This window comes from Mustela erminea, chromosome 2 (genome assembly GCF_009829155.1).
Source record: "Mustela erminea isolate mMusErm1 chromosome 2, mMusErm1.Pri, whole genome shotgun sequence".
Taxonomy (NCBI): domain Eukaryota; kingdom Metazoa; phylum Chordata; class Mammalia; order Carnivora; family Mustelidae; genus Mustela; species Mustela erminea.
In genome coordinates, this window is record NC_045615.1 from 47,873,060 (window position 1) to 47,895,539 (window position 22,480).

At 40.3% G+C, this 22,480-nt stretch overlaps 1 protein-coding gene across 9 annotated transcripts in view; it reads right to left on the bottom strand.

Moving 5' to 3' along the window:
* Positions 1 to 10,942: 10,942 nt before the first annotated feature.
* The window catches only part of FAM13A (family with sequence similarity 13 member A), a 356,989-nt gene continuing 345,451 nt past the window's right edge, over positions 10,943 to 22,480 (bottom strand). For all 9 annotated transcript variants that reach the window (XM_032332873.1, XM_032332872.1, XM_032332871.1 and 6 more), the window contains 3 exons: positions 18,886 to 19,082; positions 18,213 to 18,314; positions 10,943 to 15,983 (listed from right to left, as the gene is read on the bottom strand). In XM_032332873.1, coding sequence (XP_032188764.1) covers positions 15,857 to 15,983; positions 18,213 to 18,314; positions 18,886 to 19,082 — 426 coding nt within the window. In that variant the 3' untranslated portion in view covers positions 10,943 to 15,856. The remainder of the gene's footprint in view (positions 15,984 to 18,212; positions 18,315 to 18,885; positions 19,083 to 22,480) is intronic.

Consider the following 22,480-nt stretch of genomic DNA (forward strand, 5'->3'; position numbering starts at 1 on the left):
TTCAAATCAAAACCACATTGAGATACCATCAACAAGACAGTAAACAACAAGCATTGGAGAGGATGTGGAGAAAGGGGAACCCTCTTACACTGGTTCCCCTCTTACACCCCCTCTTACACTGCATTCCCACTGTTGGTGGGAATGCAAGTTGATGCTGCCACTTTGGAAAACAGTGTGGAGATTCCTTAAGAAATTAAAAATAGAGCTACCCTATGACTCTGCAATTGCAGAGTCTGGGTATTTATTCCAAAGATACAGATGTAGTGAAAAGAAGGGCCATCTGTACCCCCAATGCTCATAGCAGCAATGGCCACAGTTGCCAAACTGTGGAAAGAGCCAAGATGCCCTTCAACAGATGAATGGAAAAAGAAGGTATGGTCCATATATATAATGGAGTATTGTGCCTCCATCAGAAAGGGTGAATAACCAACTTTTGTGTCAACATGGATGGGACTGGAGATTATGCTGAGTGAAATAAGTCAAGCAGAAAGTCAGTTATCTTATGGTTTCACTTACTTCTGGAGCATAAAGGAATAACACAGAGAACATTGGGTGAAGGAGAAGAAAAGTGAATTGGGGGAAATTGGAGGGGGAGATGAACCATGAGACTGTGGACTCTGAGAAGCAAACAGGGTTTTTGGAGGGAGGGTGGGAGTTGGGAGGGCCTGGTGGTGGGTATTAAGGAGGGCATGCATTGCATGGAGCACTGGGTGTAGTACATAAACAATGAATCTTGGAACACTAAAAAAAAATTAAATTAAAAAAACTAATATACTATTATAATGTGCAAGTAATATAACATTGTATGTCAGCTATCCTTCAATAAGAAAAAGAAAAAGAAAATAAGAGAAATGAGAGAAGTACAGGCATGGGAGCTTGAAAAGAAAGGAAAAGGAGAAATTAAAGATAAACCTGAGACTTGTTAGGGGCACCTGGGTTGCTCAGTCAGTTGAGTGTCTGACTCTTGATTTCTACTCAAGTTTTGGTCTCTGGGTCATGATATTGAGCCCAACACTAGTCTGCACTCTAAGTGTGGAGTCTGCTTGAGATTCTCATTCTCCCTCTCCCTCTGCCCTTCCCCCTGCTCTCTCTTTCTCTCGTTCTCGAGGGTATTATGGTAAGTGAAATAAGATAAACGTCATATGATTTAAGTTATATGTGAAATCTAAAAAACCAAATGAACAAACAAAAACAAACAGAATCATAAATACAGGCAAAAAAGCTGGTGTTTGCCAAGGGGAAAGGGTTGGGGCAATGGGTGAAATTGATGAAGGGGATCAAGAGGTCCAAATTTCCAACTATAAAGTCATAACAAATAAGTCAAAATAAATAAAATCTTATAAAACAAGTCAAAATAGAATATTTTAAAAAATATTATACTTAAGAGACACCTGGGTGGCTCAGTTGGTTGAGCGTTTGCCTTCAGTTCAGGCCATGATCCCAGGGTCCTGGGATCAAGTCCTGTGTCAGGTTCCTTGCTCAGTGGGAAACCTGCTTCTTCCTCTGTCTGCCCCTCCCCCTGCTTGTGTGCTCTCCCTCTGCCAAATAAATATTTTAAAAATATATATGAGACTTGTTAATTTAACAAATGATGCTATTAACTCACTTACATGTATCAAAAGTGTGTGAAATGCAGCAAAAGTATGTTCAATAAATTTTTAAAATCAGTAACATTGTATTGTTTTACCAGACCTAATAAATGGCTTGAAGGTGGTAAAGAGAACAGGAACTTTCCATTAATAAGTTCAACAAATATTCAATAGCTTACATAAGTGCTAAGTTCGAGGGAAAAAAAGCCTGCCATGTTTAATTTTGAATGGAAATAGTCAAGTCACTCTAAATGTCTGGGCCATGGGGTCCCCATTCACAAACGAAAAGATTGGGCCAGATTTATTTATTTATTTATTCTAACATAAATTCTATAAGTTCTCACAGTAACCATAGAGTAAGAACCATCAGTAGCTTCACAAAAGATAAAGGGAATGAAAGTATACCACTATGAAAAAGTCATCAATTTACAAAGGAAGATAGCAAGTCAGAAAAAGGGAGAATTCAAAACAGCCAGAAAACAATAAGATGGCTTTAGTAAGTTCTTACCTGTAAATGTACTGAATTCTCAAAAGACATAGAGTGATTAGATGGATGAAAAAACAAGCATACGAGGAAACAAACAAAAATAAGACCCAACCATGTGCTGCTTACAAGAAACTCACTTCAGCTTTAAGGACAAACATAGGCTCAGAGTGAAGGGATGGAAAAAGTTATTAACACCAGTGAAAAATGAAAGAGCAGGAGTAGCTATACTTATATCAACTAAAATAGATTTTATGCCAAAAATATTAACAAGAATCAAAGAAGATCATTGAACAATGACAAAGAGGTCAATTCACCAAGAAAATCTAACAATAATAATTATATATGCATCTAACATCAGAGCACCTGAATATATTGAGAAGATACTAATAGATCTAAAGGGAGAAATAGAAAACAGTACAATGATGGTAGAGGACTTCAATATTCCACTTTTAACAATCGGATAGATCATTCAGACAGAAAATCAAGAAAAATGGGACTTGAAATGTACTTTAGACTAAATGGGCCAATATATACAGAACATTCTTTCCAACAACAAAATTCAGATTCTTCTCAAATGCATACAGAACATTCTCCAAGAAATATCATATGACAGATCACAAAAGAAGTCTTAGTAAGTTTAAAGTTTAAAAAGAATGAAATCATACCAAGTATCTTTTCCAACACAATGGTTTGAAACTAGAAATCAGTAACAGGTAGAAAGCTGGAATATTTTTAAATATGTGAAAATTAAACAATGTATTCCTGAACAATGAATTAAAGAAGAAATCAAGAGGGAAATTTAAAAAGACCTGAATCAAATAACAATGGGAACACAACATACCAAAATCTATGGAATGCAGCAAAAGTGGTTTTAAGAAAAGTTTACAGCAATAAATATCTACATTAAGAAAAAGCAAGGAGCATCTGGGTGGCTGTCAGTTAAGCATTCGACTATTGGTTTTGGGCCAGGTCATGATCTCACGGTTGAGCTTGAGATCGAGCCTCTATCCTGGGCATGTGGAACCTGCTTGGGATTCTCTCTCTCCCTCTCCATGTGCTACATACCCACCGCCCATGTGCTCTTCCTCTCTCTCTCTCATTCTCTTTAAAATAAATAAGTCTTGGGGTTTATTACCTGGGAGGCTCAGCTGGTTAAATGCCTCCCTTTGGCTCAGGTCATGATCCCAGGATCCTGAGATTGAGCCCTGTGTTGGGCTTTCTTCTCAGCAAGGAGCCTGCTTCTCCCTCTGCCTCTCCCCTCAGCTTGTACTCTCTCTCTCTCAAATAAATAAATAAATAAATAAATAAAATCTTTAAAAAAATAAAAAATCTTAAAAGATAAAGGAAGGACCTCAAACAATATAATTTTACACCTCAAGAAACTAGAAAAGGAATAAAGTAAGCCCAAAGTTAGCAGAAGGAAGTAAATAACAAATCAGAGTAGAATTAAATACATTCGAAACCAGGAAAACTATAGAAAAGATCAATGAAATTAAGAGCTGGGTTTTTGAAAGATAAAACTGACAAATGACTAGCTGGACTAAAAAAAGAAAAGAGAGAGAAGACTCAAATAACTATGTAAATGACAGAGGAGACATTACAAGTGATACCACAAAAGTACAAAGGCTCATAAGATACTATTATGAACAATTATACAACAAATTGGATAACCTAGAAGAAATTCATAAATTCTTAGAAACATAAAACCTACAAAGAATGAATCAGAAAGAAATAGAAGATCTGAACAGACCAGTAACAAGGAAGGAGATTGAATCAGTAGTCAAAAGCCTCCCAATAAGAAAAGCCCAAGACCAGATGGTTTCACTCATGAATTATACTAAACACTTAAAGAAAATTAATGCCAATATTTCTCAAGTTCTTCCAAAAAATATGGAAGAGGAGGGACACTCCCAAACTCACTTTTTGAGGCTAGCATTACCCTATATCCAAAGCCAGGTAAGGACACTACAAGGAAAGTAAACTATAGACCAATATATATGGTGAATATAGATGCCAAAATTCTCAAGAAAATATTAGCATACCAAATTTAATAGCACATTAAAATGATCATACACCATGATCAAGAGGATCCACCCCTGGAATGCAAGGATGGTTTAATGTACACCCAACAATAAATGTGATACATCAAATTAACAGAATGAAAGATAAAAATAATATGATCATCTTGATACAGGAAAAGAATATAACAATACAAGATAACTGATAGGAACTGTCAACAAATTGGGACTAGAAGTAACATACCTCAACATAATATAGACCATATATGATATGCCTACAGCTAGCATTACACTCAATGTTGAAAGGTTTAGAGATTGAAGGCGTTTTCTTCTAAGATCAGGAACAGATCAAGGGTGTCCACTCTCACTGGTCCTTTTCAACATTGTACTGGCCAGAGCAGTTATGCAGGAAAAGGGAATAAAAGACACCTAAATTGAAAGTAAATAAAATTACCTTTCTTTACAGATGATATGATCTTATAGATAGAATATTCTAATGATGCTACCAAAAAAAGTTAGAACTAATCGATAGATGAAGTTACAAGATACAAAATCAACAAACATAAATCAGTTGTTTCATATACCAACAATGAAATATCTGAAAAAGAAAGAATCCCAATTATAATGGCATCAAAGCCATACTTAGGAATAAAGGGGGTGAAAGATCTCTATACTGTACACTGAAACCAAAAAACTGTGATGAGAAAAATTGAAAAAGATGCAAAGAAATGGAAAAATATTCTATGTTCATCAGGAGAGTTAATATGTTAAAATGTCCATACTACCCAAGCCATCTATAGATTCAATGCAATCCCTATCAAAATTCCAATGATATTTTCCCCAGAAATAGAAAAACAACCCTAAAATTTGAGTGTAACGACTAAAGACCCAGAACAGTCAAAGCAATCTTGATAAAGAAGAATGAATTGGAGGCATCACACTTCCTGTTCTAAACTATACTAAAAAGCTATAGTAATTAACACAGTATGGTACTGGCATAAAACACACACACATTGACCAATGGAACATAAACAAGAGTCCAGAAGTAAACCTTTGCACATACAGTCTACTAATATTTGACAGGGAGCCAAGAATACTCAGGGAGGAGAAGTCTCTAATAAATGACGTTGGGAAAATTGGATGACCACATGCAGAAGAATGAAATTGGACCCCTATCTTACATCACTCATAAAAATTAACTCTATATAGCTTAAATACTTAAACCTAAGACTTGAAACTTTAAGAATTCTAGAAGAAAACATAGGGAAAAAACTCCTTGACATTGGTCTTGGCAATAATTTTTGGATATGACACCAAAAGTCTAGCAACAAAAGTAAAAATTAGTAAATGATTATATCAAACTAAAAAGCTTCTGGACAGCAAAGGAAACCACCAACAAAATAGGCAACCTACAGAATGGGAGAAAAGATTTGCAAATCATATGTCTGAGAAGGTATTAATATTCAAAATACAGAAAGAACTCCTATAACTCAGGTACAAGAATACCAAACAATCTGATTAAAAAATGGGCAGAGGAACTGAATAGAAATTTTCAAATAAGACATACAAAAGGCCACAGATACATAAAAACATGGCTTCCAGCACTTAAATATCAGGGAAATGCAAATAAAAACCACAAGGAGATAACATCTCATACCTGTTATAAAGGCTGCATCAAAATGATAAGAAAAGTATTGGTGAGAATCTGTAGAAAACATGGGAAACATGTGCTCTGTTGGTGGGAATATAAATTGGTATTTTGGAAGACAATATGGTGATTCCACAAAGAATTAAAAAATAGACATATGACACAAATCAGCAATCCCACTTCAGAGTATATACCCAAAGGAAATAAAAACAGAAAGAGATATTTGAACTCCCATGTTCATTCCAGCATTATTTATAATAGTCAAGATCTGGAAAAAACCTAAATGTCTTTCAATGGGTAAATGGATAAAGAAACGTGGTATATAGATGCAATGGGTTATTCAGCTATGAAAAAGAAGGAAATCCAGCCACTTCAACAACATGAAAGAACCTTGTCAGTATTATGTTAAGTGAAATAAGTCAGATAAAGGCAAATGCTACATGGTATTACTTGTATGTTAAATCTAAAAAGCTAAACTTGGGATACCTGGGTGGCTGAGTTGGTTGAGCCTCTAACTCTTGATTTCTGCTTGGGCTTGATTTCAGTGTCATGGGATTGAGCACTGCAATGGGCTCCATGTTGGGTGTGGAGCTTGCTGGGGCTTTTCTCTCTCCTTCTGTCCTTCCACTTTCCTGAACAAGCTCTCTAATTATAAATTAACTAATGATAATAATTTTAAAAAGCCAAGCTCATAGAAACGAAGAGTAGAATGGTGGTTACCAAGGACTGGGGGTGGAGTGGGGTGTCTAGAGGAAGCGGGGAGATGTTGATCAAAGGGTACCTACTTCCAGTGATAATGAACAGCATGGTGATTATAGTTAATAATACTATTATATACCTCAAAGTTGCTAAGAGCATAGAGCTTAAATGTCCAAACTATAAAAGAGAAATAATTATGTGACATGATGCATGCATTAAAGTTATGGTGGGAATCATAAATATATGAAATCAACATGTTGTATACCTTAAACTTATAAAACATTATATGTCAATCACATCCCAATAAAACTGGAATAATAAAGGAAAAAATAGGCAAATCATAAATGACAAGATGATAGACGTAAAGGTAAAACATAAAGAGGGCATATGACAGAATACCAAAATAGATTTGAGGTGAAATTCAATGAACAGAATATTTTATGTTTTGAGTCAAGCATAAGAGAAAAAGTAATTTCGAAGCTAACCTGCATAATTTTCATCAAAGAAATGCAAGCTTTTGATGTCTCAGTTTTCTTTGGCTCTTAAAAATGGAACCAAGCAGATTTGAAGCCAGTTGTTAGGTCTCTAAAAGATCTGGCAACATCATGGCCACATTGTCTTTGATAACCTTAGCTTTGTCAGTACAGAAGGTTGCTTGAGTTAGGAGTCTTCTGGTTTGAGAACATCTCCATTTTTAAGAGATGCCTTTGTGGAGCATTGATAGAAGCCATTGGTGGGCTTTGCTTACAGCCTTATCTTGGGGATGAGGATTTCACAAAGTAGAGGAGCTTGTAGTAAGGAAGAACAGGTTCTGCTGTCTTCAGAAAAGGTGAAAATTCTCTTGTGGATCACATCAAGGGAGTTCTCCAGTTTGAAGTGACATAGAAGCTACCACCATGTCTTTCTAACCAAAACCGTTTTGGTCAAAAAGATTAGTTAACCTCATAGAGCAGAGTCCTGTGAAGACAGGGGAAATGCTGGTCTCCGACTGTAACTCTCTGCTTTCGGGTGCTAATCCAGCCTGGCTCAAATCAGGCAGGGCTGCTTGCCCACCCTGAGTCAGGGGTGGGTTTATGTTTCTGGAATGTTCTTCACCCATGCAGTGAGAAACCAACAGATGCAACAGAATAGGTGCTGGAGGCAGTGTTTACCCGATTGTGGGCAGACTCTTTGGACCTGTGTTAATAACAGGTTCTACTGTTAGACTGATCTAGGCTTTGGCACTTTGTGTCCTTCCAAAAGTAATGGAGTGTGTACCTCCTGAGTTATGTGTATCATTGAGAAAATTAGTTCAGATGTCAGCTTTTTTCTTTTCTTCTTTTTTTTCTTTTCTTACAAGAGTGGCTGGATGCTTGGCAGGGTGCATAATCACATGGTCTTTAGATCTTTTAAAAGCTGATTTTCCTGGGCATAATCCCAGGGGAGTTGGATACACGCTCTCTGGTAATTACTGATTCAGCTCCCATGGATGTTGAACTGAGAAATTTAAATAAGAATTACACACACACACACACACACACACACACACACACACTCAGATGATGGCAAACATTAAACCATATTGGTCTGTCATGGTCACCTCTTTTCTAGGATTAGGAGAGAAAGCAAGCCCAAGATCAGATTCAGAAATAACTCCATTCTCCATGATGTCGTAAAAGGCCAGAGTTATTGAGGGTGAAGGTGAACAGTAAGTGCCAACTAGGTGTTGGCTCATGGTCCCAGCAGGACCAGCCTACCACTGCCAAAGGCTTCTTGTTAAAAACGGGTCTCCTGACCTTTCGTGCCTGGACATCCTCAGGAGCTCAGATGTTTGTGCCGCAGGCTCAAGGACTCTCAAGTTCAAATCACTGGCACATTGTTTGGAGTTTCTGAATTTCTGAGGTAATGGGGGACAGGGCTTCACTCAACTAGACAGTAAAATCATTTGAACCCACAGCCTGACGGATCGCTGAGCAGAGGCACCTTCAGTTTGCCCCTGTGCAGGGTGATGAGAGAGTAGGGTACCCCAAACTTGATGACATTTACTGTGCTGGTTAAGAGCATGCCCTGTTCGGAACAGCCCTCCTCCTGAGAGTATGCTTCAGTTTTAGTTGTTTAAAAATATACCCTGAGACAGAAATTTCAGGACACTAGGTGTCCTAGAATCAGTTCAAAGGTTATTCTGTTCCTTCACAGGAGTCTGGCATTCCCACCTCCGTCTCAACTGCCGTCTCAGACAGTAAATTCCTTTTATGTGTCTGAGCAGGTTTGGACCTCCCAAAATGTTCTGGGGAGTAGAATCAGAGCAGTTTGCCCTGCTGTGTGAGGGAAGGAATTTAGCAAGCATAGATCTCTCCTGAGAAAGCTGCACAGAAGTTTTGACGCAACTTGTTTGGGAATATTAAGTCACACTTTGATTTTCCTTTCAAGAGAATGGGTCGGTGTTCCCATAAAATCTTTCTTACCCCATTAGCATGAATTTATGCTTAAAGTGCTGGAGGTATACTCTGTTTATGACTCAGTACAAACAAGGAATCAGAAGGTGAGGAGAGGGTTTGGGGGGAATTTTTTTTTTGCAGTGGTTCAAAACGTCTTGTTGGAATCTTTGTCTCAGTAACTTGCCACCAATATTCAGTGAAGATTTATTGTGTGCTTACCCTATATGTGCATCCGAGTAATTCCCATAATAACCCTGTAAACTGCTACGGGTTATTCCCATTTTTCAGAAAAAGAAACAGAGACACGGAGAATGAGTAATGTATCTAGACTGTACAACTAAGCAGTCTGTGGTCTGAGCCTTCAGCACCCAGCAGTATTTGGCCTCTACTGCTGTTGTCCAATGTGGCAGGCTTTGTTTACCTAAGATTTTTGGAGGTGCTCATTTCCACAAATGCCGAGGATGCAGCCTGCACCCTCTACTCAAAGCAGGGCCTCTGGACCAGCAGCACAGCAGCCCCAGGAACCTGTCCAAAAGGCAGAATGTCAGAGCACCTTCCGGCCCCTGCCCCCGGGGCTACTGTACCACAAGATGCCTACACATTCCCACACACGCATGGTGGAGTTTGAGAAGCAGGGCTCCCTGCCACCAGAGAGTGGTATGTTCTTCGTACTCTCCCTCCCTGCCCTCCCCTCCATCTAATCTGGTGGAGTAATTTTAAGTTCTTTAAAAGTAACAATTACAGAAAAATCACAATGTCTCAAAATATCTTACCAAGAGAGTACTCAAAGCTGTATAACTGGAAACGTGACAAGGATTTCTGAGCATCTTTGAATTGCTTTTGAGACAGGAAAAATCCAAACATCTAAAAGACCACAAATTTTTAAAATGCACAGTAACATACACTTCATACACACATGGGCCCAAATGAGACCTGGAGGTCCGAGGGGTCTTAGAGATTCTGTTCTTGGTGGGGTTTGCACTGGGCCCCATTCCCTGAGCAGATGTCGCTCAACACGGAGCCACCCTGTGGGAGAAGCCTTGTTGGTGGAGAGGAAAAGTGAGAACCAAGCTGTCAACAACCCTAGTTCCTGCCAAACCTCGTTTGTCTGCCTGCCAGCCAGGATTCTGAAAATGTGTTTGGGAATTTTGACTTTTGGGTTTTACTGAATATGAAATTCAGCCGTGATGAGTTGACCTAGCCTAGGGATAACTGTGATATATTTTGTCTTACACCATTCAGAACCTACTTCTAGAAGTGGTAATAATGAGGCCATTGAAAGAACTGGAAGGGACTGCCTCTCTCCCCCCGCACCTAGGTCCCCATTCTGAATTCCCATTCGGGTAGTCCTGGCATTGCAAACTGTTACAAGACAGGAGTGAGAACATTTGCTCTGGGGCTGGGGTGGGGGTGGCGGCAGGGAGGACTTCGGAGGACCCCTGCCGTGTTTGTGGCCAGTATCGCTTTCTGGTCCTTAATAGGGACAACATCAGAATATGACTTAAGAAAACGGAGGGAGGATCACTAAATGCTGCCTGTCACTTCTGCCTACATTTCACTACTTTGGACCCAGTGTTTCAAATGTTGAAATTATTGAGAGCGAGCCTCCGTTTTGGCAGAATGGTATTACCCTACACCATCGTCAGCAGTCCTGGGTCTTTGTTCCCCTGAAGACAGATCTCTGCTTGAATTCTGGTGTCAGCACTAGGATTTCTCAAAGACTTTCTCTTTTTCCTTTTATTTAAATTTCAGGTTCTGTATTTTTAATGTTCGCTTTTGTCACTTGGAGCCTACATAACATGTACAGTTTAGGGAGTACCTGCCTGCCGCCCAGTCACGGGTGTGTGTTCTGAGCTGCCAGCTGGGGCGGGGCTTCTGGCGCTCTTACCCTGGAGATCCTTCCTGGCGCGCATGCGCAGGGCCTGGCCTGTGGCAGGGGGTAGCTGAGGGCGAGATGCTCCCTTCAGACGGAGATGTGCCTTATCTTCCGAGTCACAGTTTTCTGCTGGCCTTATTAGCTTGAGAATCCTAAGTGGCTAATGTATTTACTATGATGGTCTCAGAGACTTTGGAAATAAGCAGGATTTTGTTTTTTGTTTTGGTTTTGGCTTAATGCCTTTGTCTCTGGACCCCTTAGCCCTTTCTGAGAATCCTTTCATTTTATTTTTTTAAGCATTAAATTAGTTTTCACACATGTATACATCTGTGAACCCATCAGCCTATTTAAACAGTGAATGTATGCATCCACTTCCCTTGTGCCTTTTTCTAATCCTTCCATCCTGAAGCCAACCATCTACTCTCTGTCACTATGGATTACTTTTAATACTTTTAAGGTAGCTGAGCCTAGAGCACAAACCCGTTTTTCTACCTAGAACCACAACCATGCTTAATTTGTAATGAGTTTTCTTCACCTTCCAGTGACCTCTCTGGAGACAGAATAAAACTTAACCCTCATGAGGCTCCTGGGGGGCTCACGGCACAGCCATGATTCCTTACCCAAAGGAGACGTCAGACCCCACAGGCAGCTCAAACGTTCCCGACTCTGTCAAAAATTCCGGAAGAGTCACAGTTAAAAATATTTTATTTAAGTTTATACAAAATACAGTCATGTACAAAAGTGTGCACAACTTTTTCATTCGGTTTACATTTTAAAAAAGGACAACTAATTTCAAACACGTTCTGCTCACATGTTGTGTAAACATTGTTCTGGGCCCATATTATTAATGAAGATTGTTATCTACTCTTGGAGATTTTTGTGACAGCACGTATAGGTGCTTTCAGATTGAGAATCAGATCTGCCTCACCAATTTCTCCAGCCACGTGCAGGAGCCCGACCGGGCGGATTCCGGGCAGAGGAGAATCTCCAGAGATGGAATTGTGATGTCTCAGCCATAGTGACTTGGAGCTGGACATATTTCATTTTACACACATGTTTGTGTAGATCTGTACTGATCTCTGCCGATGTCCACACTTCTATTATGAAGGATCATATAGCAGAGGAATGCAGATGCCCAGGGGCACGGTCCTACTCCGCCAAGGGCCAACGCCACGAGGCTGCACCTGCCACACACACGCTCTCATTGTCAGCTTGCCCCGTTGACCATGTGAAGTGTTAGGATGCACAATCCAAATAAACGTTTGAAAATACGTTTAGCTACTCTTACGGCAAAATGTACTCTTCAGGTCATTTTGGGGGTCAAGGAGAGGAAAAATAAAAGCAGGGAATAAACGGAAAGAAAGTACATTGTGAGTTCTGCTGCACCTAAAGGCTTCACACTTTAGTATGGTGTCGTCTCTCCCTTTGGATGTACCCAAGTGGATACTGAAAAAGAATGTAAAGGAGGTGTTGGTTTTAGTGCAGAAACCATCTCTCCCCACCGAGGGGTGAAAAAGACCCTCCAGGAAGCAGTGCGTTGGGAAGATCCTTCTTGAATGCAAGATAGAATTTAGACTACAGCCAACATTTCATAAAGCAGTTGATAGTTTATGGCATCAAAAGTAGTAAGGTTAAGAAAAGTGGCATCTTCATGATCAGATTAAGAATCTCTTTGAAAATGTGAATCAACAAACTAAAATCTGATTTTCCTTGTAAATTAGACCAGTTCTGTATACTGGGCCCAGTTCTGTCTGCTGAGAAATAGGAAGTTCTAGAAAGAACCAATGTAATCGATACCATGGCGGCCCCTTTGATAAACCTAAGTGGTCACCTTATTAGGAATTCCAAGCTTAACCACATTCACAAATGCTCAGCCCTCAGGGGGCTATAAGACTGCTCGCCTCAGGACAGCTCAGTGCAGTATTTATGAGTCTACCACAGCCTTGCGACACTTGTCCTGGGCTAGAAGTGCCACACCTGGGACGGCCTCTTCGGCTACCATGCAAGCATTGCATCAGAATGAGAAGAAGCAAGAATTACACTAATGTTACAAATAAAGACGTGGCGGATCCCCATCTATACGATGAGTGGTAAGATTTGACTTTAAATTGGCAACTAGAAGGAAGAAATCTAATTTTTAGCTCTCCATGCATTATGGCTAGGAATTAAAAGAAAAACAAATCAGTTCTCCAGTATGAAATTTGGTTTGGTCTTCTGTGGAAATTTTCCCTGAATTCAGGGAGATGACTGAGGTTGTGTGAGCTTGCTTTTATTAGCACAAGACAAAGCAGCCGTCTGAAAAACTTCTAAGCAGGCCCTTCTCCTAAACCTTGCACATACATGTCTGAAAAGCAAATTCAAACCGAATGATTCAGAGATGAAATGCAGTAATGATACCATACTGACTGAACATAAACATCCATTTCAATGTTTACTCCTGAACACACAAAAAGCAAATGCTTGTGAAAATGACAAGCCTCTGCTATTTCTAATTCTTACAATCATACAATCAAGTTTATTCATGCTTCACCTTTACTTATCATTGTTATTAAAAAACACCTGACATTTCTTTTGTTGGCGTGTGCTAATAAACACACACACATTCCCAAGAGAGCAAAGGAAAAACCCCCGTCCAGAGCCTTCTGTATGAAGCCAATTAAGATGACGCCTCTAGAGCCTTGAGACCCTGGGTTACAGAAATGGTTGCTGTGGAAACAAATTTGCCTCAGCATTTCTGGCAGAGCCGGCACCTACCGCCATGCCTTCAAATAGGATCGAGTGTAAACGGCGATTAAGGATCGCCCTTAATCTGGGTGCCCTTCTATGAAATTAATATAGAGGAGAAATTACAAAGGAGAACATGACATTCCATACACAATTTATTTGACTGTAACTTGGTGTTTTCTTTTATTTAATCATACAAATTTGAATGGGTGTCCTGGATAAATCTTTCATTTAATTTACCTTTGGCAGAAACAATAGATTTCAAACATTTAGTAGCTCCTCATTTATATAGCATGTTTTAAAATTCTGTAGCATATTAGTATTTTCAAAACAATATTCTTATTAAACAGATGTGCTTTAAAGTTTAACTGGTAATGATTTGATTTATATTATAGCTTATTTAAGAGAATAATTACTCAAAAAGGACAGACTAGACATGGATTTCTTTTAAAAAATACAATTTTTGGTCATGTGAATGATTCATGTTCAGATTTCAAAAATAGAAAACGTCCTAAAGTGCTTAATTTTATTTATAATATAACTCCTTGAAATTATAGTGATCTGCAATGTAAACAGTAGAGCAAAGAATACCAAACTATAGATTCACGTACATTTAAATCTGTAGATTATGTACCGTCTTTAAATGTGTGGATTAACACAGGGCACTTCCAACACACAGCTCATGCTTCTATATGATTATTTTTAAGAGCAAACTTAAAGGTATTCTTTCCCCCTACTCCCGACTTAGAACAATTGCCAACTGCAGGTTCTACCTCACTTCAGCAATGGAAAACAGTGCTATCACTACAATCTGACCAGTTTCTCAAGAACCCATTTCGAAACTGATGACGGGTCAGTAGAGTTTTACATTTTTATTTTCTTCTTACCACACTGAACAAAATGGTACCCTTGAGGAAGGCATCTCTCAAAGCCAACAGGAGGGCAGCGGCCTCGCTCTCCTGCTCCTCCTGACATTATCTTCAACAGGCGATCCTGCCGAAGTGCCTTCTCTCGGCAGCCGGCGGCTGGTGTGCGGACACCTGTGCTCCAGCCCACAGAGCGCAAACGGAGGCCTCGGACCGACAGGCAGAGACAGAATTCACTTTCCTCGGTGCAGACACGGAAGGTGAAAAAGTAACAGCAAATCACAAGGTGACATCAGCACAGTGAAGAGATGAAGGATTTGGTGTTTTAAATTCCCTGGTCTTCCCCAAATGTCTAATATAGACAGCTTTGTGACACAGTCTCTGAAAAAATTATAATCCTAAGTGACCACACACCATTCTTTTTCTCTTTACACATGATCGTGAAAATGGTGTGATTTAGATTCTGCCTTGGGCTGAGTTCTGAGGGCTACATTTACCCCTTGGTGAGGGGATTTTAGTGCAGGTTTACTTTTTAAAAAAACATTAAACTCTAATAAGAACTCAGAAGGCTTAGAACACAGGCTCTTACTCTCTCTCTTTCTCATGATCCTCAATACTTAAGCTAAGAATTAAGCAAGATCCTTTAGGTTTGGCTAGAGTCAAAATTGAAACCAAGCCCCAAAGAGGATGCTGTAGCATGCTGGCCTTGCTTAGTGTTGGATGTGAAAATCTGAGACTGATTAAGTGTAATCTATGTCCAGGAAGGAATTTACGAGGCTCTTCACCCTGTTGCCTGATTTAAAAAATCAGCATGAACATAGCTATATTCCCTCTGTCCTCTGCAGATGATCCAGTCCTACTCAGGGATCTCAATTCTTCGTCAGCTGAGGAAGTCCTGAAGCAACACACCGTCCAACAGGCGACTGCACCGCCATGCCGGGTAGATGCGGCTTCCGTCTACCTGAGAACCTAAGGGGAACAATTCGCGCGAGGGGGAGAGGTGCAGCTCTGTGGGAAGCTCACAAGAGTGGCCAAGGCAGCAAACAGGGCTCCGACGCACGTTCCCACTTTACCGGGTGCAAAGAGGACATGGACCCGCACGGCGAGTTCGCTCTTCAGAGTGGAGTCCTGAGCTGGGCTTTGTTTCTTGTTATCACAGTAGACATGTTCCTCGGGTATCCGGGGAAGAACTGTGCACGTTCTCTGTAGACGAGTGTGTCTCCACGGAGTGATTCGTCACTGCCAGTGTTAGGAACGCTTCCCCTCGTGTCTCTGTGCACCTGGGGGATCTTGACTTTTCCTTACAAAATTCTTAAATCCAGGCAGGCAGCCCTCTTCCATCCAGGCAGTTTCTGAGGCTGGCAGCGAAAACGGACTAATCCCAAAGGCCTGGAGGCCAAAGGGCTACATGCTTTGCAGGTCCAGCTCCAAGGCTGCCTTCCAGTTTGTGCAGAGGTGCTGTTGACGAGGGGAGGCGGGCGCCAAGCTCAGCTTGCTCCTGTAGCCCCTCCGTGCGGGCTGAGGCTGTCCCCTCACATGGACTTGGAATCAGTGTCTCTCTTGCTGATGAGAACCTCCAAGAGCCTTAGTTTCGCCTTTATGTGCTTATATTCACTGTATTCTTCAGCCATGGGAATGCGGTCTTCCTTCTGGACATTTCTAGTGGAAACAAAGGAAAGGGGGCTGAGGATCACTGTCTGTCCCTCCTAGATGTACTCTTCATCAGGTGAATTATCGTCAGGTAGGATCTGCAGTTTATCAACCTGTAGAATCGGTATTCCCAAGTGTCCCTGGGTATCAAGACTGCAGCTGGGTTTACATAAGCAGTGACAGATTGCTCCCCTCGGAAGGCACCACGCACATGAATTTTTTGAGTTAACCTGGCATCCTGTAGAATGGTGGGAAGGACTAAAAACTGTAGAAAAATTTTCTCTCTACTGCTGGTATGTATGAATGCACATTGGGAGTCTCTGTAGACTGAAATCCTTTATTTACACTTAATGCCTTCTCACTTTTATGTACTTCATTTAATGAACCATTAAGTTTCTAATTAGCAATTGGCATACCCATAATTTATAGGCTTAAAAAAAAGATAGTTAATATCCTACTTATTATAAAATTAGTCTTGGAATTCAGCAATTGGGTCACATAATACTAATAAGCCCTTATAGGTGACTGAGTAATTTTACATGCATACTTTTAAATATGTGCAAATATTAGCTGAGAGCTAACTGCAGGTCAAGCACTGTGCTAAGTACTCTGTCCCCATGGTCTGAGTGAAGGGAACAGATATCTGATAGTTGGCCTCACCCTGCTCTTCAAGGGACTTCCCTCTCCTCAGATATGAAATAAGGGAACCAGATTTAATGAGGACTGAAGTCAGAGTTTCAAACTTGTATGATGAGACACCTGGCTGACTCCGTTGGAAAAGAACGTGACTCTTGAGCTCAGGGTTATGAGTTTGAGCCCCATGTTATGTGTAGAGATTACTTAAATAAATAAAAACTTAAAATAAAACCCCAACCTTGCATGATGATTATAAATTCCCATCAGCTATCCTTTCTTAAAACTTGTGAAGTTTATACATTATTTTATATAGTTCCTCATGTACAAGATAGCTGTGCATAAAGCAACTGCAATTACATGGAAAAAAGACAGACCAAGAATATGTTTAGAAAGAAGAATGGGATGGAACAAACATTAATCCTGGTTTGTCTTTGGTTTCTTCTTCTTTTTTTGCCTCTTATTTCTTTTGTCTACCTATTGATATTTTCTAAGTAGCCTACAATGCATGGGGAAAGAAAAGCAAATATGTAGGCACAAAAATTCATAAATCTTAAGAAAGTCACCATAAGATCCAAATTAGGGATGCTAAAAAAATAAATATATGTAATATATATATATTTTTTAAAGATTTTATTTATTTGACAGACAGAGATCACAAGTAGGCAGAGAGGCAGGCAGAGAGAGAGGAGGAAGCAGGCTCCCTGCTGAGCAGAGAGCCCGATGTGGGACTCGATCCCAGGACCCTGAGATCATGACCTGAGCCGAAGGCAGCGGCCTAACCCACTGAGCCACCCAGGCGCCCCTATATGTAATATTTGAAATAAACTGGAATACAACACATTTTCAATGGTGAAGTTAATGTTTATGGTGGGTTTTTCCCTCAATACTTTTGAGAAGCATGAAAGGGGATCTTTTAAAGAGAAACTATATTTACACATTTAAATAGTTTGGATTAAAATGAAATCATCTTAAGGTATTAAAACTTAATGTAAGAGATGCAAATCTCTTCCCTGCCCTACCCTCGTCTTATGCTGTGAACAGGTATGCACTGTGTGCGGTCGCTCGCAAACAGGTGTGCTATTCCTTAGGATGATGTTCTACAAGGCTGATTACCTCATGTTTTGGAACTCACTCGGGAAAGGCACCCTGTTTGTGTTGGGGACTTACTGCTTCTTGCACGTTTTTCATTCAAACCCAATGATCACCTTTGCTTTTAAAATAAGCCTAAAAAGCTGCCCTTTCCTTATTTCTCCTTTTAGCCTATGAAGACAACACCTCCCCTCCCCAAACCAAAACCAAAAAGCAATGCTATCAATTGGAAACATAGCTCCAAGTTGCTCATTTGAGATTGGAATTTGAGGTGACAGGTTGGTCGTGTAAATGTTAGCTGAATTTACATCAGTCTTGGAGACTAACCCAGGAGCATTTCTTGCTGAAGGACCACACGGCCCTCCCCCTCCCACAGTGACCCTCCAAAGGACTAGGCAACAGGCAAAATGCAGAGGCTTTCCAACTTGGGAAACACTGCAGAGAAATGACAGGAAAAAAGGAGGGGTGTGTGTGCAGAGGGGCAGGAGTTAGGGGAGAGGGAACAGGCGCTACCTTCCATTTTGTCTGAAAAAAGTGTCTTCAAAATCACGGAGTTTCTTTCGAATCCTTTTCTTTTCTTCTCTCATTTCCTGAAGGTGTTCCAAGAGTTCTGGTCTGAGAAGGGCAGAAATTTTTAAGAAAACTGGGTTAAATCTGAATTGTTATAAATACAATGAATGTGCAACTCGATGGGGGCTGTGGGGACGGGGGGAGGATGTAAATGCAAGAACTGGTGGGGCGCTGAGGGACAGCAGAAATGGAGGTCTTCCGCCCTCTGCATGCCAAACGTCCTGACGACAGGTACGGCTCCTGGGGCTCCCGCCAAGTCCCTGCTGCTTAGGGCTTGTGGAATCCCATGGCACTTTATCGTATTTTGCTTTGAAAGAAAGATGACATTGGCTCTTGGTACGTGTTAAATGAAGAGCTGTGGAATACAGAACGGTGCAGTGCCATCGGGAGACCTGGCTGCTCACGCGAGATCTCCGTGCTCCCTCCAGGGACAGGGGATGGAGAACAGAGAACACGGAGTCCGAAGCTAAAAAAGATGCACTGTTCTAACCATGTGGATGTCCCCCAGGTAAATCACTTGTGTTTTGTCAGAAAACTTATTTAAATAGAAAGGCTAAAATATTTAAGAATGGTATTTTCACCCCAACATTTCAACAGCATGGCCGACAGGACCTACATTGAAGCAGCATGGAGATTTGAAAGCCCGGTGTCCTGGCTGCACTTCGATGGTATTTTATCATCCATTGGGGAAATAAACCCATCAGTATCATCTTCAAATTGGTCCAGGAAGCAGCGTGCACTGAAATCGGTCTTCAGAGTGACCGTGAAGTCTGGCTTCGTGTTACTATCATCCTCCGAACCCTCATCTTCTTCCTGGAGATGCACAGCAACCCCGATTAAAACCTGGTTACTTTTCCTGGCACTCATGCATTGTAAGTATCATGTAACGTAACGGTCACTTAATTATCCGACACCATATGGTTTCTTCTGTATCTACACTTAGCAACACATACATACATTATATCCATCTATAGCTGAAAGTCTACATGAACACGGTAAGTAACACCAACACTAAACACAGTTACTCAGTAGGGGAAAAAACTCTAACACTATAGAAAAAATTGGTATATAGCACAATGAACAGCTGTCAAGACTGAGGGTTTGAAGGAACCACCATTATAATTTATACCCTAAATCAACTGAATCTCAAAATCCCCAGCTCTTTCTGGGATAATACATAACAAAATCCACCACCAGCCATCAGTGCTTTAGGGATTCCATTAGTTGTGGGCCTTGGACATTATTTTTTATTAAGCTATCAACATCTACAGAAATGGAACAATATAATATTTCTATTTAAGAGTTGTGATTATAAAATATTTTGTGGTTTCTGATGCACAGAGTTTTAGGAAAGTTTTGAGATCAAAACATTTATGTTCTCGTGATTGGAATCCTAACATGCTTTTTTTTTTCAAGGAACATCCAAGGGCCACAGCTGTATTTTCCAGCATCCAAGATTCTAAGAAAAGTATGATATTTTCTATCTTGGCAATGGAATTAGAAAAACAATGAAGTTAAATTAGAGTTTCTTAGTGCCAATTTAAGTCTAAGGATGAAATCATATCAGTCTGAATGGAAGATTTTAAAAGAAGCAATTTACTGCCAAAATATATAGTCAGAGCAGATGAGAATATCCTAATAACTGGAAAATTTAAAAAGTGGTTCGGGGCACAGCTACATGAACAATAGCAAGTATAATATCAATTGTTCCAGTGAAACCAAGTGACTCCAGCACCAATGCAACAAACAAACTGCCGGTGCAGTTCCATTGGTAGTCAAGGTACAAGTATGCAAACTGCCTGTGGTGGGTTTTCTTACCATAAAGTTGCTATGTTTGCAATGGTGCCTCTGACGAGAAATCATGCGAATAAACAAACAAGACAGGAAAAACAAAACAAAAAAAGGACCAGTATAAAACTAGGACGAAATAACTGCTCTGAAGGCATGAAGATAAAATTGGTAAAAACTAGGTAGCTTTTCCAGATTCTCTCTGCTATGACTTCAGATCGCCCATCTCTTCAGTTGGAGTAAATGCCTCATGGTTCATTTTTAAAAACTGAAATTATTAAAGACATTTTAAAATGTATAGAATAAAAGTGACTTTTAAAATCAGTAATTTAAAAGTTTCTCTCTCTTGTTCTCTTTCTCTCTCTTTTTTTTTTTTTTTTTGTAAAAGGAGGTAACAATTCCCACCCTCTGTAATTTTTAGAAGGATTGCTTGAGATAAGGTATGTACCTGGTCCAGAGGCTCCAGATCAACTGTCTGACAACACCACACCCCCTGTACTCCCGCCTCCCTGGATGAGGAAGGCCAGGTGGAACCACCTGGCCCTAAACTCTGTGGAGGCAGGGATTTGGGTCCGTCCATTCACAGTTTAGAGCTTAGCCAATGCCTGCATATGGTAAGTGCTTAATTAATGTCTGTCAAACAGTCCAGTAATCTAGTTTTAAAAGAAAAATACAAATTACTGGAAGAGAGTATTACAGTCCAAGACTGATAAGAAATAAAATCAGGTGTCTAGGCCTAATCAGTTATATCCCAAAGTTTTAAGAGAACTTAAAAACTTGAGAATGTGTCTTGCCTACATTGGGAAATCATGTATTCAAAGATGAGGCTTAACAAAACTATTCTCATCAAGCTGCAAAATATCACAGAAAAAAAAAGAAATGACAAACTATATCTTGAAATTATATGACCATCTAGTTGTGGCTATTGCATAGATCCTAGAAGGAATGAACACATAGATAATATATGAACAACTAAAAAAGAGTCCATGATCAACAGTGACTAGCAATGGCTCCCTTAAAACAAATGATGGAAACTAACCATTTTTCCTTTTTTGATAGGAATGGCATAATATCTGGGATTCAATAATTAATGAGGTGAGCTGATCTATGAAAGGACGCTGATGGGATGCCTGGCTGGCTTAGTTGGTGGGACATATGACTCTTGGTCTCGGAGTTGTGAGTTCAAGCTCCATGTTCGGTGTAGAGATTACTTAAAAAAGAAAATTTTCAGACAAACAACAAAAAAAGAAAGCTGATTGTGAAAATCTGTACAGAGTGATGATGCAATGGTGATGTGAATCTGAAGGGAAGTCTATAGCAGGTTCTTGACCTGACCCAGCCTTACTCAATATTCATCAACCACTTGGGTAAAAGACCCAAAAGGCATATTCACAAAATGCATAGATAATACAAAGAAGGGATGGATATTTGGTGTGTTGGAATACAAAATCTAGATTTAATCATTTCATGGGGCTAGAATAGAAGTGTGGCCAAAAAACCTCCAGGTCCTACAATTTAGGTTAGAAAAAAAAGTTGGACATCAATGACAAGCAGCCCATGGAAAGTGAAGCGAGGGATTGTATCAATCAGCAGTGAGACGGGGCCATGGGCAGTGGTTTTCATCTGGGGGTGATTTTGACCCTAAGTGGACCTTTCGCAAGGTCTGGAGACAGTTTTGGTCACAACTGGGAAGGGGGTGGTTGTTGGGCACTCCTGGCATCTTGTGGCCAGAGGCCAGCCCCCAACGACAGCAAGCTATCTGGCCCCAAAATGTCTACAGTGCGGAAGCTGGACGCAGCTTTCTAGGGATGCTGCCCTAGAAAGAGAACGATGAACCCACAACACACTGAGAGTCACGCAGGCATGGACTAGTCAAACAAAGGGCCCAACCATCCAGGTAAAGATCAGGACTAGTCCTTGGTCCACTGTCTATCTCGCTGGTGAAGTCCTACCTAAAGCCCTGTTCAGTTCAGTGTATCAGAGGGACAGAGATAGACTGGTGTGATTAGAGCAGAACCACGAGGTTGCTGGAAGGTCTGCGACAAATATCACATGAGGAATAGTAAGAAGAACTTGGAGAAAAAAACGTCCGCAGGCCGAGGGTAAGCGTGGACAGGGCAGGCGATGGTAAAGGTATGGAGGGCTCTCAAGGAAGCAGCAGTTACACTCACTCCCATCTTGTTCCAACAGGCAACACTCAGCCTATTATGTAGAAAGCAATACATGAATAATAACTACAAATACTGTAATTTTAAATTATCTTTATACTTATCAAACTTAGGCATTCTGAAACTGCATGTCATATAATTATTATTGACTCTTAGTATTCTAATATTGATAATGATACAACTAATAATATAATATAAAATTTTCCAAGCTTGAGGACAGAATCACTTCATAGAGATTGTGTCTCTATTCTGTCA